Source organism: Chenopodium album, chromosome 18 (assembly GCF_948465745.1).
Source record: "Chenopodium album chromosome 18, dcCheAlbu1.1, whole genome shotgun sequence".
In the NCBI taxonomy this organism is placed as follows: Eukaryota; Viridiplantae; Streptophyta; class Magnoliopsida; order Caryophyllales; family Amaranthaceae; genus Chenopodium; species Chenopodium album.
The window spans coordinates 6609190-6626845 of NC_137851.1; the positions used below are offsets into that span (position 1 = coordinate 6609190).

At 31.5% G+C, this 17656-nt stretch overlaps 1 protein-coding gene and 1 long non-coding RNA gene across 4 annotated transcripts; one reads left to right on the top strand and one right to left on the bottom strand.

Annotated features, from left to right (window-relative positions):
- The first annotated feature begins 5066 nt into the window (after nt 1-5066).
- On the top strand, nt 5067-9064 carry LOC145591339 (uncharacterized). Of its 2 annotated transcripts, none has more exons than XR_014102297.1 (2): nt 5067-5468; nt 8431-9064. It is a non-coding gene; the product is annotated as an uncharacterized LOC145591339 (long non-coding RNA). The 2 variants fall into 2 exon arrangements; XR_014102296.1 differs by lacking the exon at nt 5067-5468 and adding an exon at nt 7940-8109.
- On the bottom strand, nt 5574-7712 carry LOC145591337 (zinc finger protein CONSTANS-LIKE 2-like). 2 transcript variants are annotated; one of them, XM_081647771.1, is made up of 3 exons: nt 7171-7712; nt 6878-7080; nt 5574-6120 (listed from the first exon to the last, which is right to left on the bottom strand). In XM_081647771.1, exons 1-3 carry the CDS (start codon nt 7619-7621, stop codon nt 5761-5763), a joined length of 1014 nt encoding a protein of 337 aa, XP_081503897.1. In that variant the 5' UTR covers nt 7622-7712; the 3' UTR covers nt 5574-5760. The 2 variants fall into 2 exon arrangements, with proteins under 2 accessions (XP_081503897.1, XP_081503896.1); XM_081647770.1 differs by having other exon boundaries at nt 6878-7712.
- Nucleotides 9065-17656: the final 8592 nt, after the last annotated feature.

The following is a 17656-nucleotide window of genomic DNA, read 5'->3' on the forward strand; positions in this document are numbered from 1 at the left end:
AAGAGTGTAGTCCATTTATGTAACTGAATTAAGTTTTTGATAAATTCCTCATCAATTTATAGTATAGTGATTTTTAAAAAATATAAAGGGAAAATTAGAAAATAACACCACAAAAAAACCGAAATTTTGATTATAACACCACCCAAAAAAAAGTTTTTATTATAACACCACAAAAAAACTTTAAAATTTGATTTCACCACCATTTAACTTTTCCATCTAAATAAACCGTTAAGTGGAGCCCATAATTGACACGTGTCAATAATTTACTGGTTTAAAAAATTAAAAAAAAAATCTATCCCCTTAACCCAGCCAGCCCCACCGCCGGAGCCATCTGCCCAGCCGCCGAAACTCTAGCCTAGGCCGTCGCCTGTCGATACTCCCAGCCCCCACCCAAAACCAACGAAAATCAGCCCCACCACGACGACGCAAACCACCCCACGACGCAAATCCAAGGCGTCGGAGAACTCTCCTGCCACCGCAACATCACCCCACCACCACCTACCTCAGCAACATCACCGAACTCCCCTCCCTTACCCAGATCCATAGCCGACACACTCCAACCCACACCCAAACCCAATTACCGCTTTACATCTCTCACCCTCACCGTCACTGCCACCTGAACCCTAACCCGCGCCCAAACCAAATCGAATCGAGGCTAAGGCTGGGTACGGCGTGGTGCGTGGTTCAGGTGGTCGGCTGGGCTGGGTTGGCCTGGTTTCGTTGGTCGGCTAAGGGGAGTCAGCAGTGCGCGTTAGGGCGACGACAGTGGGCCAGGGAGAACCGGCGCCGGTGGTGAAGGTGGTGGCCGAGTTAAGAGTTTTGGGTTTTTTTTTTTTGTTTTAAAAAAAAAATCTTTTTTTTAATCCAATAGATAACTGACACGTGTACAATGTGGGGGCCAGTAACGGTTTTTTGGATGGCGTTAATAACAGTGGTGAAATCAAATTTTTAAGTTTTTTTGTGGTGTTATAATAAAACTTTTTTTTTGGTGGTGCTATAATCAAAATTTCGGTTTTTTTGTGGTGTTATTTTCTAATTTTTCCAAATATAAATCGAAAATTTTGTAAAATGTTTATTTATATTTAATCAAGATTATATTTATACAAAATATTTCACTAAAATTACATCTTCTTAAAAAATACTTCATGTTATTTATTTCCTTGATAATATTTCCAACAAAATATTTCAACTATTGTTAATTGTGTATCAACATAGGAAATTATAGGTATATATTATTGATCATTTATATGGTTGACAAATACGAACATTTTAAAAATAACTTCCTTAAATAAATTATTCCAATTTTGTTTAAAAAAATAAAAATACTATCACGTGTCATTGTTAGTGTGTCTTTTAGTATATCATATAACTAATATATAAAGCTAAACTTTTAGCCAGGTCATGAGGCAGCGACACTTGGAATTCCAACTTTTCGCCAAGTGTCGCGCCACGTTGGATAGTTTTAAATGGACTTCACAACATAAAAAACTTAGTTTAGAATTCTATTTTTAATCAAATTTGAATAGAATTTGAGGATAAAATTGTTAGTTTAGAGTTTTATTTTCGATAAAATACTAATATTTCAGATGTACAAATTGAATTATAATTTTATTCAAAAAATTATTAGATTATAATTCTCAAAAATTATCATATAAATTTATTTTTTATATCATAAAATTTGGAGCGAAGGAAGTATCTCAAAGCGTAAACATCCATTTATAATATAATCGGTTGAAATAATGTTCTTCACAATCAAATAGAATTTTGTTATTATGTAGACATGTCAATTAGGGTCGATTCACGAGTTATCTCGGATTGGGTCACTTCAGGTTATGAGTCAAGAAATGTTCAACCCTTGCCCAAAGTTTTGAATTCGGGTCAACTCAATGGGCTTTGAACATTTATTTAATTTGATTTATTTTTTGCTAATTTTTTATTTTTTTTAATATATTAAATCGAACATTTCCACTAACATTATTATTAGTCATTACATGCCTACTAGATAGCAAATTGTCACAAAAGTACATCAATTCCTAACTAATTTTATATAATGATATATTTTAAAATTTATCTTAAAATTCAATAAACAACCCGGGCATCGCATGGGGCACAAAACTAGTATTTAGTACTCCCTCCGTCCCCTTTTGATAATCCGACATTTTTCACGGGAATTAATAAACACAAATAAGAATAGTGAAAGTACATTGAAAAAGTAAATTGGCATTGGGTATACAAAAAAGTAGAGAATGAAAGTAATAAAAGTACGTGGGAAAACAAATTTACATGGGAAAGTTAAATTTGCACAAATATTGTTGTAAATTGGAGGGAATTTTAGTAAAAAATTAATATTAATGGTTGTTGGAAAAAATATTTGGGGTGAATATTTTGAGACTAAAATTTGTCCGGAACTATCATTTGAGGACGAAGGGAGTATATAGTTATCGATGATTATTGATGATTGATTGATTGATTATTGATAATATGGACAAACCCGAGTATACAAAAAAACCAGAAAGGAAAATGGGGCAAACCGCAAACGTACTGTGCATGAACAGCATGACAGATGACTCAGAGTATACTGAAGGTACTTGCTGATGAAAATTTCAATCAAACATTCACGATTCACGAAATCTAAAAAATTCCCAGAAACCAAAAGGTGAAATCTTTGATTCATTGCTTACTCTAATTTGCATAGTCCATATTTTAGCGGTGATTTGTGGAAATAATTCTTCGTTCTTGTGTTTTAGTATGAACAGTTTTATACTCAATTGGCCAAAAAAAAATCAGCTAGTTTACTGATTCTGTCCTACTCTGAACCAATTTCTGTTGTTTGTTGAATAATCCAAAAGAATCAGCAGCCTCTCAATTGGGTTTGGTTTATTAAATTGTGGGAAATGATTTCTATTACATGGGTATTTGATTATTTATCTAGGGTTTTGGTATTTTATACTTGTATAATCGTATTACAATGTTTGTCAATTAGAATGTTGATGACCTAATTGAGAAATTGGAAAGGGGAATACTCTAGTAAGTTGCTATTTAAAGGGAAAAAAAAAGTCATATAATGATATTTTTGTAATTTTTGGTATAGATGTCAAGCTCAAAGTCTTCAAACTCAAAAAAGAAGAGGGTTGATATGATCAGGTTACTGAAGGGAGCAACTTGATTCCCCTGATGATAACGAAGGCAAATTGGAGCGCATTGAGATCATATATCCTATTTGATATGCTACCTTGTGTAAGAATTTTTTCGAATTCAACTTGAAATCATTCATGTTTGATCGATGTTAATTGATGTTTTGAATAGGTAATTTTGTAATATGAACTAGAAATTGTGGTGGTAGCAGGTAGCTTGCTAGTTTGAGATTATTTGCATGTATGGCTCATAGAAGAATAACTTATTCACTATAGCGTTAATTGATGTTTTCAAATAGGTAATTTGGCAATATGAACTAGATATTGTGGTGGTAAAGTGCTAGTTTGAATTTATTTGTTTGTTTGGCTCATAGAAGATTGACTTATTCACTATAATGTTAATGAAGAGCCGGTCCCGAGTTGCAGGAGCTAGGCTGTATAATGTCTACATGTGACCACCATTAAGTGAGAGGATAAGAGTCATTGTGGACGATAGTCATATGGTATGATATAATCCATGCCAGTGAAGAGTGATTGAGTTTAGCCATTGCGTTTGTGCATAACTTGAAATTGAGAAGAATGAATGCTTATAGAGTTAAAATGTTGCTTTAATTGACATTGAGAAGGTTCGATGTGCTCTCCCTTAAGTTAAAGCAATTTGAATTTTTTCTTTGTGTCTTAGCCAGTTCTTTAATCATGCTTTTTGTTTGCTCGAAATTGGTAAGACCAATCCTGTTATGGCTATCCTCAATTAAATATGCGTGTGTTGCTTCAGTGACCTAGATATGGCCCAGGAATAATTTTGGTAGATTGAGAATATGAACTTCCCAAATGACACAAGGTTAGATAAACAATATCCTTACAGCATATGGGCTAGCAGGATATTAAGTTGGAACTGGTAGTCATGCTTTGTGTATAGATGAAGTTGTCAATGGATGTCCATCTTTAGGCACAGTAGTGGTGAACTTAACTTTAAATTTGCCTCTTTGGTACATCATCGGTTTTGGATTTCTGCTGTTTTTCCCTTTTGTGGATATTATTCCATCTAGCTTACATATCACTTTGGTTTTGGTATAAAGTTCCTTTTCTTTTCAACTCCTGCCACTTGCTGCAATTGACGGTTCGTATCTTGTTCACCACTGAAAAAAGCCATTGTCCAAAGGCCGGTCACCTGATGAAAAGTGTATGCCACTTCACAGGTATTTGAGTAAGTTGGCTGCACTGGATGTCCTGGATCTTAAGGATCCTGAATGCTTTCCAGCAGCGTAAACTTGGTGATTAGGGTAAATATGGGAGCTTAAATGATCAAGTTGCAAAGTCTGAGGGATTGTACGAGTCTATCAGAATGGCGATAAAATGCCCTTTATCCAATGCAGTTGACAAAGTTAGAAGTTTGCAAAGTTTAAGCAGCCTTCATATTTTTCGAAAAGAAACATTTTAGTGGAGCATATAGTCTCACCGATTCACCATTCATGCAGATTCTCATCTTCTATACACATTGAAATTGTTGCAGCAGTTAATGGTTCTTCTGAAGTCATCTTGGATGTCTGTGACAATACAAGATAGCTTCTGTAGTTTGCTGGACTTGGTATTGCATGCATTGACTGATTGACATTCTTTTACTATTGTTAGCTATAGAGGATGGATGCAAATATATTTTTCCCTATCTAGAGTAAGAACTATGTAAAAGTAAAGTAAAGTGGCCTTAGATTTTCTTGAGGAGGGCATTTGGTGGTTAAAAGCCAAATTTTACAGAAAAAAAGTCAATTATTCCACTGTTTACAGTGAGATGTTTAGCATTATACCTTATCTCCACTGAGTTGTGGATTTTTGTTCCTTTAGATAGCTTTTGGTTATCTGCATTTGCTTCTATTCTGAACATTGATATTGATTATTCTGTAAAATTCAGTGGCAAAGTTTCATAGTGCACGTTATTCTTAAAGCTAACTTATGCCTGTAGGGGGTTAACATGTTTTCTGTAATACCTCTGCTTCTGTTCTCAGTCTTCACACACTAGTTATTGTCACTTGGGCACTATCTGTTTTGAAGGGACATATTTTTTTATCAAAGCATTTCTGTACCGATGAAAAAGAAATTTAATGTAACTAGGTTTATCTGATTCATTGCAGGGGTCTAATATTGAAGGCCTGTTCAGTATGAAGTTTCTCCGAACTGTGAAATATGTAAGTGAACTATTTCAAGTGTTGCACTTGTTAATATTGTAAACATCAACAATAAATTACACCAATTACTCTGGGAGGGGAGTGAAGCGCATGCACACATCCTTACCTCTGCGATAACATCAACACGCTCTTTGCAACCCTAACTTTAAAAGTAAATATTTCAGGACTCACAGCTTCTTGTATATTGCATTGAATTAATCCTTTAATGTACTGTCATAACCTAACAATTGCTTGTTCTGTGGCTCCTCTTGAGTGATTGATTTAATGAAGAAAGCATGTTATATATACTTGTTTTGTACAATTTTACACAAAAAAGACGTAAGAATAACAAGACAACATATTAGTAACTAAGAACATATAGGTCAAGACTGATAAAAAATAATGAAGATTTAATGGTAGGCTGGTAGCACAACCAACTCCATTTAAAACATCACCTAGATTGATCAGAAGGATGGCACAATGCCATATCCACCGTCTGACATCAATGAGTTGGTGAACATCTGGTCCATCTCTGCTTCAACATCTGTTCTCTTTGCGAACCGGCCTTTGATCCGAGGTCTAGTCTCTGCATAGGCCTTTCTTGAAGCATAACGGATAGTCTTCTCAAACTTTCTATTCTTCTTCTTTTCTCTGTATCTCATGACCCTGGCCTCTCTGTCCAGTGGTGATAATTGAGTTGGCACTTGCATTGGAGGGCTAGAAAATAGGTCGATTGTTCCTTTGGGGGGCCTTGGATGTGACACAGATATATCACTCATGGTGGATTCTGGTACGACACCCACATCTAGTGAGGAAACTGAAACCTGCAAGTCATAAAATTCTTGGTCAGATTACTGAGAAGTGAAAACTAGCATCTGTATCTCATATGAGGAATACAAGGAAATTCTTATCCTAGAGATAAGTTCTACTTTGGCTGATTTCTGATGCATAACAATTCATCTTTAATCAAGTTAACAACTAACATAAACTCATAAAGATCAAGAAGATGTGGGGAGCTGTAACTACTGACTACTATATCCTTTTGTTAGATCTATTAAGTTTTATCTTTGAGTTGGAGATATTGAATTAATCCTTTTGTAACTACAGAATATTCTCTTATAACATCAAATTTGAACTCAGTTTTGACACTGAATCTTTCATGTGACAGATGTACTCAACGATTGTAAGATCTGTCACAAACAACACATAAAGTATGCCTAATTGACCAGTTAGATTATTTCTGCAAGATGTATTCCTTCAAAGGAAGGAACTACAGTGATCAAGCATAATTTTAATCGTGGTTAAAAAAGAAGGATATAATACAGCAGTTCTGTTGATGCTCTATCTTATTTCATTTAGTTAATTGTTTCTCATCTTTTACCTTTTGTGTAATATAATAATTTTCTGGTCAGAGCTAATTCTTTAACTTTCTGTAATATACTTTTAAGGTTGACATATAACATAATGAGTTAAAGACATAATTTTATAATAGAATAATGCTATGTTAGAAGTTGACTATATATAGATGGCAGGATTTGCAGAAAATGGAAAGCTTTCTATTTAAGCAGAGAATCTACTTACACTGTGACTAATTGATGTGTTGTAATTGTACTCGGATTTGGTCTCACATTCCATCCCAAACAAAAAGTTCTGGTACTGTATTTGGTGATCTTTTCCTTCTCTACACTGAACTGGTACGACGCTGTCGCCTCCACAGCTCTTCTCAGGGACACTGAATTCCTGCTGCTGGTTATACTGCTCGCAGAATTGATTATCTGCAGCACCTGAATTATACTCAAAGAGGTCCAGGTACTCGTCAACCTCTCCTCCTCCAGTTAAAAACCCATTTGTAGTTAGGTTGTTGCTGTTCTTACCTGGATTAAGTAGCAACCATGAAGCAGCTTCATCCTCGTCCCCTTCATGATCAGTGGTCTGATCATCTCCCTCTGCTAGGTCCAGGAATCCGTCCTCAGACATCCTTCCATCTGAGGGGCCATATGTGCAACCGACGGGCATAATTGGGACCCGGTGGTGGCGGCGAGCCAATGGGTTAGCTGAGTGAATGTCAGCATCACAGGTAGCACAGAGTGATGCTGCATCAGCCTTGCACAAGAAGGCTGCTGGTGCACGTTCACACGCTTCACACACCCAAACCCGCTCATGCCTCGATGCCAATTGATTGGCAGCGTGTATCCGCGCGTCGCAGCTGGTGCAAAGGTATGCAGAGTCTGCTTTGCAGTACACTGTGCACGGCGCTGAACGGCACGTGTCACAAGCACGTGCCCAGCTATTGGTATCCCCTCCTGGTATTTCCTTCTTCATCATCTTTTTCTATCTCTCTCTCTTTCCTTTTTTTTTCCCTCTATTTATTTTTTTGTTATCCCTGTTGTGAATTCTAAGCAAATGTGTTTAGCTAGAAAAGAGGGGGGGGAAGCCACTGTTATGCAATGACTCAAGTGGGAAGGGGAGAATCCAGCAAGCGACACGTGGCAAGTACGTAGTGGCGGTAGAAAGCTGTTGCTTTATCTTGTGGCTGGCTATGCTTTAAGTGGGAGCCACAGGTATTGGTGTTCATAAGGTCCTACAATTTTGCTAGTATGACCTGCCTTGTGGAACTATTTGATTATATGAGGACCACAAAAGGCATACTTAAGGGCATGAGAGATGCAATGCTTTATTTTTCCTTTTTCTCTTTAAGTGTGTCTCTTGGACCCTTTGGAGTGACACAAGGATTCCTCTTTGTTTGTAGGCAGCTGACTGCCCATACCATATCCTGCATATTGACACTCTCTTACCACGTGGTGTTGTTTAAGGTTTTTGTGTCAGTTGCAGTGTAGGTTGCTAGGAAAGTTATGTTAGTTGGACTAAATTTGGTTAAAACTAGAGTATAATTTTTTAGTTCAATTATTGGAACTTTAGTTGTATTTCTACAATGGTTTGCTTGCAGCACTCATTTCTTCTTCTATCTTATCCTCTGCATCATATCTGGTTGTTTGCCGTAAACGGATTGTGTCATAGCTTTTCGAATACATTTATGACTGTTTTGGTCAAATTCATGATCTTTGAATATATATGTATATACACACAGCTAGAATGTTTATTTTTGATCCATATGAATCTATGTCATGTCACAGGTGAATAATATACATGTTTTCCATAACACGTCTTCAAGCTATGGAGACCGACCTTGTTAGAGAAACCCAATTGTGGTATATGAGTTCTCATACTACCAGGCGTGGGAGGACTTTTCCCATTTTCCAGCCTAAAATATAACCAGGTACACTGTTTCGGGCCAAGACATGATGTCCTTTGTTGGCCGCGGCCTACTCCATGATCAGCTCTTAAACGCTAGTAAACTTGGATTTTCTGAATCCGGTCTATGGAATGTCTTATATCGTTGTATGTACTCAACTCTGCTTCTAATCAGTCACGATTTGTTAAGAGACAATTTTTGTGGTGGAGAGTTCTTCTATAAACTTACTGAATGTGATTTACTTTACTAAAGATGAATTTAATGATTATCTTGAATGGCAACTACCATGATTTTGAAGTTTATGCTGAATTGCTGACAACCTGCAGTTTACCTTCAACAATCACAGGAATTCAGTGGGAATGACTGTTATGATACAGTTAGCTCTGCAAAGGCTAAAATGAAATAAAAAGTGAGTCAGAAAAGTAAAATAAAGGGACTTGGCTTTTCCAAAAACATGTATGATTTTTATTTTTGTAGAAAATTTTTTGATTGGAATAAAAGTGTGATTTTTGATACCGACATGACTTACTTTTTCCAAATTTGTTATGGAGTAATTTTTTTAAAATTAGTTTGATTAAAAAAAAGGATATATGAGTGGGATTCGGCAATTTTCTATATACAACTAGTTCTACTTTGAACATGATACAATTAATGTTCTTTCTTTGGCTACTTGTTTTTCTACCTTGTGAGCACCTAGACAAAATAAAAGTCTTAGGCCCTGTTTATTTCAGCTTCAAAAAAAAATATTAAGTAAAAATAATTTCAGTTTATTTCAGCAAAATTCAGTTTTCTTAAAGAAGAATTATGGTAGAAAATTATTAAAAATAATTTCAGTTCAGTAAAATTAATTTAAGTTCAGTAAAAATAATTTAAGTCCAGCAAATATAATTTTGTTTCAGTAAAAATAAAATAATTTCAGTTCAGCAAAAATAAGGTACAGTGAACGAGGCCTTAGTTATATAATACAACCGGTTAATCGGTTATACAGTGAATATCCTCATAAATTTTCGAATTTATGCCTTTAAACACAAATAAAAGCGAATTAATTTTCATAAAAGAGTTGGGGTTGAAAAAATTGCTGAGTCAGACAATTTTACTTGGACAAGAGAGGTTTAAAATCAATATTATCATGCCATGTAGGCAACTACAAGATTAGGATTCTTTCTTACCACAAGTTTGTTCATCATTCTTTGATATTGACATTCATGTTTATCATATACCCTACCTATTCTTGTCAGCCTGGATAATCATAAATCATTTATCACATTTTTTTTTTTTTATTCCACTTTTCTTTTTCTTTTTTTTCTGATTTTTTTTTTTTTTTGGACATAGAAATTGGTAAATTCACTGATTAATCATTTCTGTAACTCATGATTATTAGGAGTCTATAATATTAATTAAGAAGATAATTTCCTTGCAAAAAGGGTGGAAAAGGTTAAAAAAAAAAGAAAAAAAGAAAAAGAAAAGGTAATGAATGACCAATTTAACAGTTTTGAATAATATTCTTAATTTTAAAATGGAATCTAATTTTCCTTAAAAAATAAAAATAAAATAAAAATAAAAAGAATCTAATTTACATCCATTCTTCATAAAAAATACTCTCATAAGCTAACTAATCTATATTATGATTTCCTTTTTTAAATAGACATGATTTATAAATCAAACTATTAGCTCGCATTTATTAAAATTATCACTATAATTCATCTGAATTGTCGCCTTCAATATTAATGCCAAGCTTGAAAGAGCTACAAGCCTAGAAGCTAAGCATACAACCACATTTTATTAAAGTTCAAAGAAAACAAATTAAACTAATTAAAACTATAAACTTGTTAATCAATTAATTAGCTTGACTCAATAATATGTGAAAAAACTATAAACTTCCTATCTCCTAGGCACAAGTTTTTTTTTTTTTTCATCTTATATTATACAAGCCTACAAACGAGGGAAGATATCTATTCATTTTCTTTGAGTCAATTTAAGGGAGTTTTGTTTTATTAACACCTGCAAAAGAAGATATGAAAACATGACATTGATAATTGAATCATTTTCATCCATAAACCAGATATTAGAGTGTAAATTGATAGATTTCTAACCCAGAAAATCAACAATTGGGGAGGTGATATTTAGACCACAAATATGTTTGGATAAGGCTTTAAGCCTAAGTTTGATTGCTTGGCAGAAAATTACTTGGATGGGGTTTTTCATACTTTTATTTTTGATACTATTGTCAAATCATGTGGCGTATTAGGATAAGGATCATCCGATCATATAACTTTCTTGGAAACATTTTTTTTAGTCGGTAAAATCTTGAAAAGTCATTAAAGGTGAAACAAAATAAATTGTTTTGGAACGGTTCAAGTCATACTTTTTTAATTGTCAATTAACTTATACGGAGTACTGATTAAGTAGTTAATTAAATTTCTAGTTAGATTAACTGCGGTTGGACAAACACAAATGAGAATTAAATCGTGTAAATTCAAGTTTAATTTAATAGTAATATGAACAAGTTTTCCAAGGTTCAAAGGTGGTACAACTGATACCTAGAGTTTGAGATTGAATTATATTCACATCACATTCATTATTTGTAATAACTCAAAGAATTAATATGTACAAATTTCTTTCGTTTGGATAATTAATTATTTCTTGATGCTTCTAAGTTCTAATATTATCGTAGCATGCACATTAGCATTTAGCATATAAGTAATGCTTAATCATCTTATCTATACTGGAAATTGTGGAAAAGTTACGGTTCATAAAGCTGATAATTACATAACAAAAGAACCATATCACTAAGATGGGCAAGATCTAACCAAAGCTAATTGACCAAAAAGAATATAAAAAAAAAAAAAAAATCGAATAGTATTGTATTACAATTTTACAATACATGATAAAAGTTTGTGTAAAAAAAAAAAGGAAAAAAGATAAAAGTAAAGTGATTCTTTTACATAAAATAATTTGTACATATATAAATATAAAATGAGAAAGGTACGAATAATTTAGTCAAAATCTCAAACATATATGCAAATTAAAAACCAATTCTTTTACTCAACAAAATCGAATATTAGTTTAAAACTACTCCAATTCTTAGCTTAAGGCCCTGTTCACTTCATCTTAAAAAAAAATATTCAGTAAAAATAAGTTTAGTTCATTAAATTAATTTCAGTTCAGTAAAAATAATTTCAGTTCAGTTAAATTAATTTCAGTTCAGTAAAAATCAGTAACTTCAAAGAAAAAATATAATAAAAGTTCAGTAAAAATAATTTCAGTTCAGCAAAAATAATTTCAATTCAGTAAAATTAATTTCAGTTCAGTAAAAATAATTAAGTTCAGCAAAAATAATTTCAGTTTAATAAAAATAATTTCAATTCAGTAAAATAAGGTGAAGAGAACGGGGCCTAAGTGTAATTATTAAAGCACCATTTGTTATGAATAACTATGATTTTTTTAAGTTGGTATTATTCCAAGCAACTGTTGTTGTTGTTGAAGTAAGGCCCGTTCACTTCACCTTATTTTTGCTGAACTGAAATCATTTTTACTGAAACAAAATTATATTTGCTAAACTTAAACTATTTTTACTGAACTTAAATTAATTTTACTAAATTGAAATTATTTTTACTGATTTTCTATTATAATTCTTCTTTAAGAAAACTGAATTTTACTGAACTGAAATTATTTTTACTGAACTAAAATTAATTTTACTGAACTAAACATATTTTTACTGAACTGAAATTATTTTTACTGAACTGAACTTATTTTTACTGAACTAAAATTATTTTTACTTAATATTATTTTTTTAAGGTGAAGTGAATAGGGCCTAAATAATTCTAGTTCTTGTTTCTAGATTAATTAGATGATTTGTAGCTATGATCAATACATCAATGGTTGAGGTAGGCCATATCACTTATATGCCTCGTATAATGCTATCTCTTTATTGTACACATCATGGAGAAAAATTGAAGAATAAAAAAGACCCAAAATGAGATAGAATTGAATAACCTTAACAAAATTGTTACTTATACAAATTGCATCATCATTCGTAACTTTTTCCTTTTGGTTTCCTTTATTTTTCTTTTGAGAAAGACCATGTAATTAATTGTCAAAACCAACTCAATCAAGCAGGACTATCGATTGCGATTCTTACCTCGGATCTTAGAGATATAAGGTTCAAATCTTATCAAGTGAGGGTGCTTTAGGGTATTTATGTTTTTACCTTTCCCATTACTCGAAAATGTGTAGCCTAAAAATACAAAACCAAAGAACATGAGAAGGTTGATATCTTGTCAAGTTGTCATGCCATTTTTCTTATCATTAAAAAAAATGTGCTTAATTCCACATGACAGCATATCAAAATGATAAATTTATTCTTTTAAAGTCTAAACATCACTTTCGTTCAACACTTCAACCATGCATTTTTATAATCAGCTCATATAAAGATGCTTCGTTGTTTAAAGAATTTTAGATATCCAACATTTTAAATGTTTAGATATTGTCCTATTTTTCCATGTATTTGATTAAAGTTTCCCTTACATTTAGTCCAGAAGGCTGGTTGAATTGCTAAGTTGAGTTATGAACCTAGATTTGAGCTGAATGTCTGAAAATGAGACGAAAAAAAATATATTTTTCATCAAAATGAAATCATTTATCACTCACAAATTTTATAAGGGATTATATAATTTGTACTTTGTACGAAGTACATGAAACTGATGAAAGGAATTATATAGAGTATCTATAAAAAAAAAAAAAAAAAAAAAAAAAGGAAAAAAGAATCATATAGAGTGCAAAAGTCTATGGGCTTGTTTGGTATGACTTTTCATTGGCTTTTTCATTTGGTCAAACATCCAAAATTTGGGCTTGTTTGATGGCTTTTCATTAGCTTGTTTTCCTGGTTTTTGGCTTTTGGCTTTTTCATTTGGTCAAACATCCAAAATTTGTGTTTGGTAAATGGTTTTTTCAGCCAACTGAAAAGCTGGCTTTTAAGCCAAAATGAAAAAGCTACTTGTAGTAGCTTTTGGCTTTTGGCTACCTAAGTTACTAATAACATCCAACAGCCAATTTTACCAAATATGTTTTTAGACTAATAAAAAGTTAAACAGCCAACAAAAAAGTCAATACAAACAGTCAATCAAACCAGCCAATAGCCAGCAGCCAATTACCAAACAAGGCCTATATATTAGAGCTACTCTACAATAATTTGCATGGTGCTGTTGGATATAGATAGCAAGCCCATTAATTTTCTGTAGAAAAATGGGCCTTCGATTGCGCCTTGTACGTTGATGGCCCGAGAAAGTTGTAACCTCACTAAATTCATTAAAAATAGAAAAATAAACCTTATGTTAAAGTGTAGCAGAAAAAGAATAGTATAGTTTATTTTAAAATAATGTTACTCCCTCCGTCTCTTTATTAGAGTTTTCTATCTCTTTATTATGCGAGTAATCTAATCTAATATATATATATATATATATATATATATATATATATATATATATATATATATATATATATATATATATAAAGGGGAGTTTTTCCCAGATATTTTAGAGAGCCACATAGGATTTTGTTATTTAAAAAAAAAATAAAGCGCCACATATTTATGTGTGCCACGTAGGATGTGCCACGTGGGATGAAATAAAAACAATAAAATGAAAAATTAAAATTATCATACTAATCTAATGATTTATCTAAGTATTTCAAATAAAATATGTTAATCCTTTAAAAATTTATTAATTCTATCCTACCATTATCTTTCTACGGTTCAAAGAACTATACAAATATATATATATATAATTACAAAAAATCATATTATATGATTATTGTTATCTCAAATATCCAAAATCACGTAAAAAATGTAATACGTATAAAAACAAAAAATAAATAAAAAAAAATATTCGTATAGATAATAAATAAAAAAATGATAATATTTAAATTAACAAGATAAATTACCATGGCATATTCATGTGATTGGTGTCGTTAATAAAAACAACATTGATATGGATAACAATTAAAAAGGATTTTATAAAGAATGATAAGATTTATGTAGAGAAGATATGATGTATTATTAATTGTTTCTTTTCATAGTCGGAGATCCCAAGATTCATGGCTACACAAAGTGAAATTTATAATACCTTCGAGGATGCAATATTTATAATACCTTCGAGGATGCGATGGTAAACAAAGATACCACTAAGGTTGGAGATGGAAAAAAATTAATCTTGTCACCGTCATTGATTGGAGGCACAAGAAATATGTACCAGAATTACAAAGAAACGATATACTCTGCACACTACATATTTAGGGCTGAAAAAGGGAATAGGATAATCCTGTCAGCGTCATTCACAGGAGACACAAGATACATAAATCAAAACTACAAAAAAAGAATAGAGTACGCTGCATAGATGTGTAGAAGAGAGAATTCTATTTGAAGCACACATTGGTGTTTTTTTTTTTGTTAATATAATAATAATAATAATAATAATAATAATAATAATAATAATAATAATAATAAATGTCAAAACAAATCTAAAATAATATTAAAAATAAAGCCGTGCAACGCACGGGCTTCACACCTAGTATATATATATATATATATATATATATAAAGGGGAGTTTTTTCCCGAGTTTTTAGAGAACTACGCAGGATTTAATTTTTTCAGTGCGCCATGTAGGATAATACATTTTAGTGGTAGCCAATTAAATACGAGATTATTAATTTCTTTTAGAATTAAATAATTTAAATGACACGTAAGCAAAATTGGCGAATAAGATTTCCCAGTTTAAATTAATTAAATATAAATATTATCTTTTGATATCAGAAATTTTATCTAAATATATAACAAATTTTAGCATATATATGTATATAATTTAAATAATTCAAACAAACCGTGCATTACACGGGCTTCATCTAGTAAATGTTAAAAAGGAGATTCTAATAAAAAGACGGAGAAAAAGACGGAGGGAATATTTTTTATATCGACATTTGAATTCTCATCAAAGAAGCTTTTTGCTTCAAGAGAAGGCATACTAAAACTTCTCCCAAGCATAAAACCTTAAAATGACTAACCACATTGTATGATCCACCAATATATAAGAATTGCATGCGCCTCGATAATATGAACTGCACTTGTATTCTAAATGAAAATTTGCCATATTTTTTTTTTTAATAAAAAGGTTTTTTTTTTTTCTCCCAAATACGGTTTATTATTAACTTTTTTGTATAGATAAGTAAGATATGGATCATCAATTGGTGCAATTCACATCTATTGATCCACAATTATTATCATTAAATTGATATATTAATGGGGTACCTTACAAAATCTATGATATTAAATAATAATATAATAATCTATTGGTGTGATTCACATCTATTGATCCACAATTATAATCATTAATATATATGGGGGTACCTTACAAAATCTATGTTAAATATTAATAAAAATCTTAGAGAAAAAAGATTAAATTTTTGTATCATGCACGAATTATACAGTTATAGTTTTTCATCTTTTTGAAGGACAATTATAGTTTCATAAACAATAACATTTACATTTTTTTTTTATAATATAAGATAAGAAGTAGTAGTTTTCATATATGAAATACCCCTATTAATTATCATTCAATTCATATCACTAAGGTATTAACATTCTTGTAGGTACCGCTATCCAAATTATTTCCTTTAATCTCTGATTTTTTTTTTTTTTTTTTTGGCCACATTTAACTTTTCACGACCTTCAAAGGCCCTGTTTGGTGGAAAGCTGACATAAAAAAAAATTAGATTATTAAAAAAAAACATGAATGATAATAACAATTAAAAAAAAATCAGATTTATTTGGTTTGGGTTAAAGATTTCGAAAATTTTAGAGGAGATAAAAATTACTAAAAGTTAGATTAAGCCATATATATATATATATATTAAGCGCATGACCAATAATTAAATATACTAAAAAAAAAATAAACAAAACAAAGAAAATTAAAGGAAAAGATTGTGGCCCTATTTGGTGGAAAGCTGAAGCTGATTGAGTTAGCTGATTTTGACTAGCTGATTTTAATTAACTGATTTGACTAACTTATTGTATAAAAGTGTTTGGTAAATAACTGAATACTTAAAGCTGTTTAAGTATGCAAAATGACCTATACGGACATTGACATATTTAACTTTGAAGGATTAGTTATTTCATAAAAGAAAAATTACATTATAAACTTTGTAATGTTACAATCATTTTTATGATATTGAAAAATTTTATGTTTATTAAATTAAACCTGTTTCTTTCTTGTCCAAAAAAAATAAATAAACCTGTTTCCTCAAAAAAAATATATCTAACATAAAAAAAAAAAAAAAAAAATCAGATTATTAAAAAAAACATGAATGATGATAATATTAAAAAAAAAATAAGATTTATTTGGTTTGGGTTAAGGATTTTGAAAATTTTGGAGGAGATAAGAATTACTATTAATACCTCGTATTTTATACGTATTTTATTTAAAAATAAGTATTTTGAGAAGTATTTAATTAAATTGAATTGTTTTTATTTAAAGTATTTTAATTATTTATTTTAAATAAGTTTGAAAATATTTATAAAAGGAAATTTTATTTAATTAATTATTTTAATGAAGTTGGAATTTAATTTAAGGAAAGTTTTATTTTAGTAAAGTTTTATTAGGGAGGGGATTAGGAAAATTAAAATAGGAAAGTTTAAGGAGAAGGGTTTCTAGAGAAGGGGTATAAATATTCAACACATGAGGCAAATCAAACTTTGCCCAGAGTGGAGAAAACCCAAGGTAAACTTCTCTCCCCTTCCTCTTTATTTTTCTTTCTTTTTCTTTCTCTTTTTCCCCTTCCCCTTTTTCGGCTCCCCCTCACCGCCGGCCGACCACCACCAGTTGCGGTGGCCGCCAGTAGCCAGCAACATGCAGCCACCGGCGCCGGCAGCAGCCGGGTGGCTGTGGACTGCCTCTTCATTCGAAAAAAAAAATTAAAACTTTGTTTTAAAAATCAATTTAATCCTAGATCTAATTATTAATTATGAGTTTTGTGATTTGATTTTGATGTTTGATTATGAGTATTATGTTAATTAATTTTCAGATTATATTTTTAATTGAAAAGCCCCAATTTTTGA

Bases quoted from the DNA above. Each gene is read 5' to 3' on its own strand.
- LOC145591337 (XM_081647770.1), bottom strand. From the start codon at position 7,621: ATGATGAAGAAGGAAATACCAGGAGGGGATACCAATAGCTGGGCACGT. The intron at 6,121-6,877 runs GTAAGTAGATTC...TATGACTTGCAG, and splicing joins ACACATCAATTAGTCACAGT to GTTTCAGTTTCCTCACTAGA.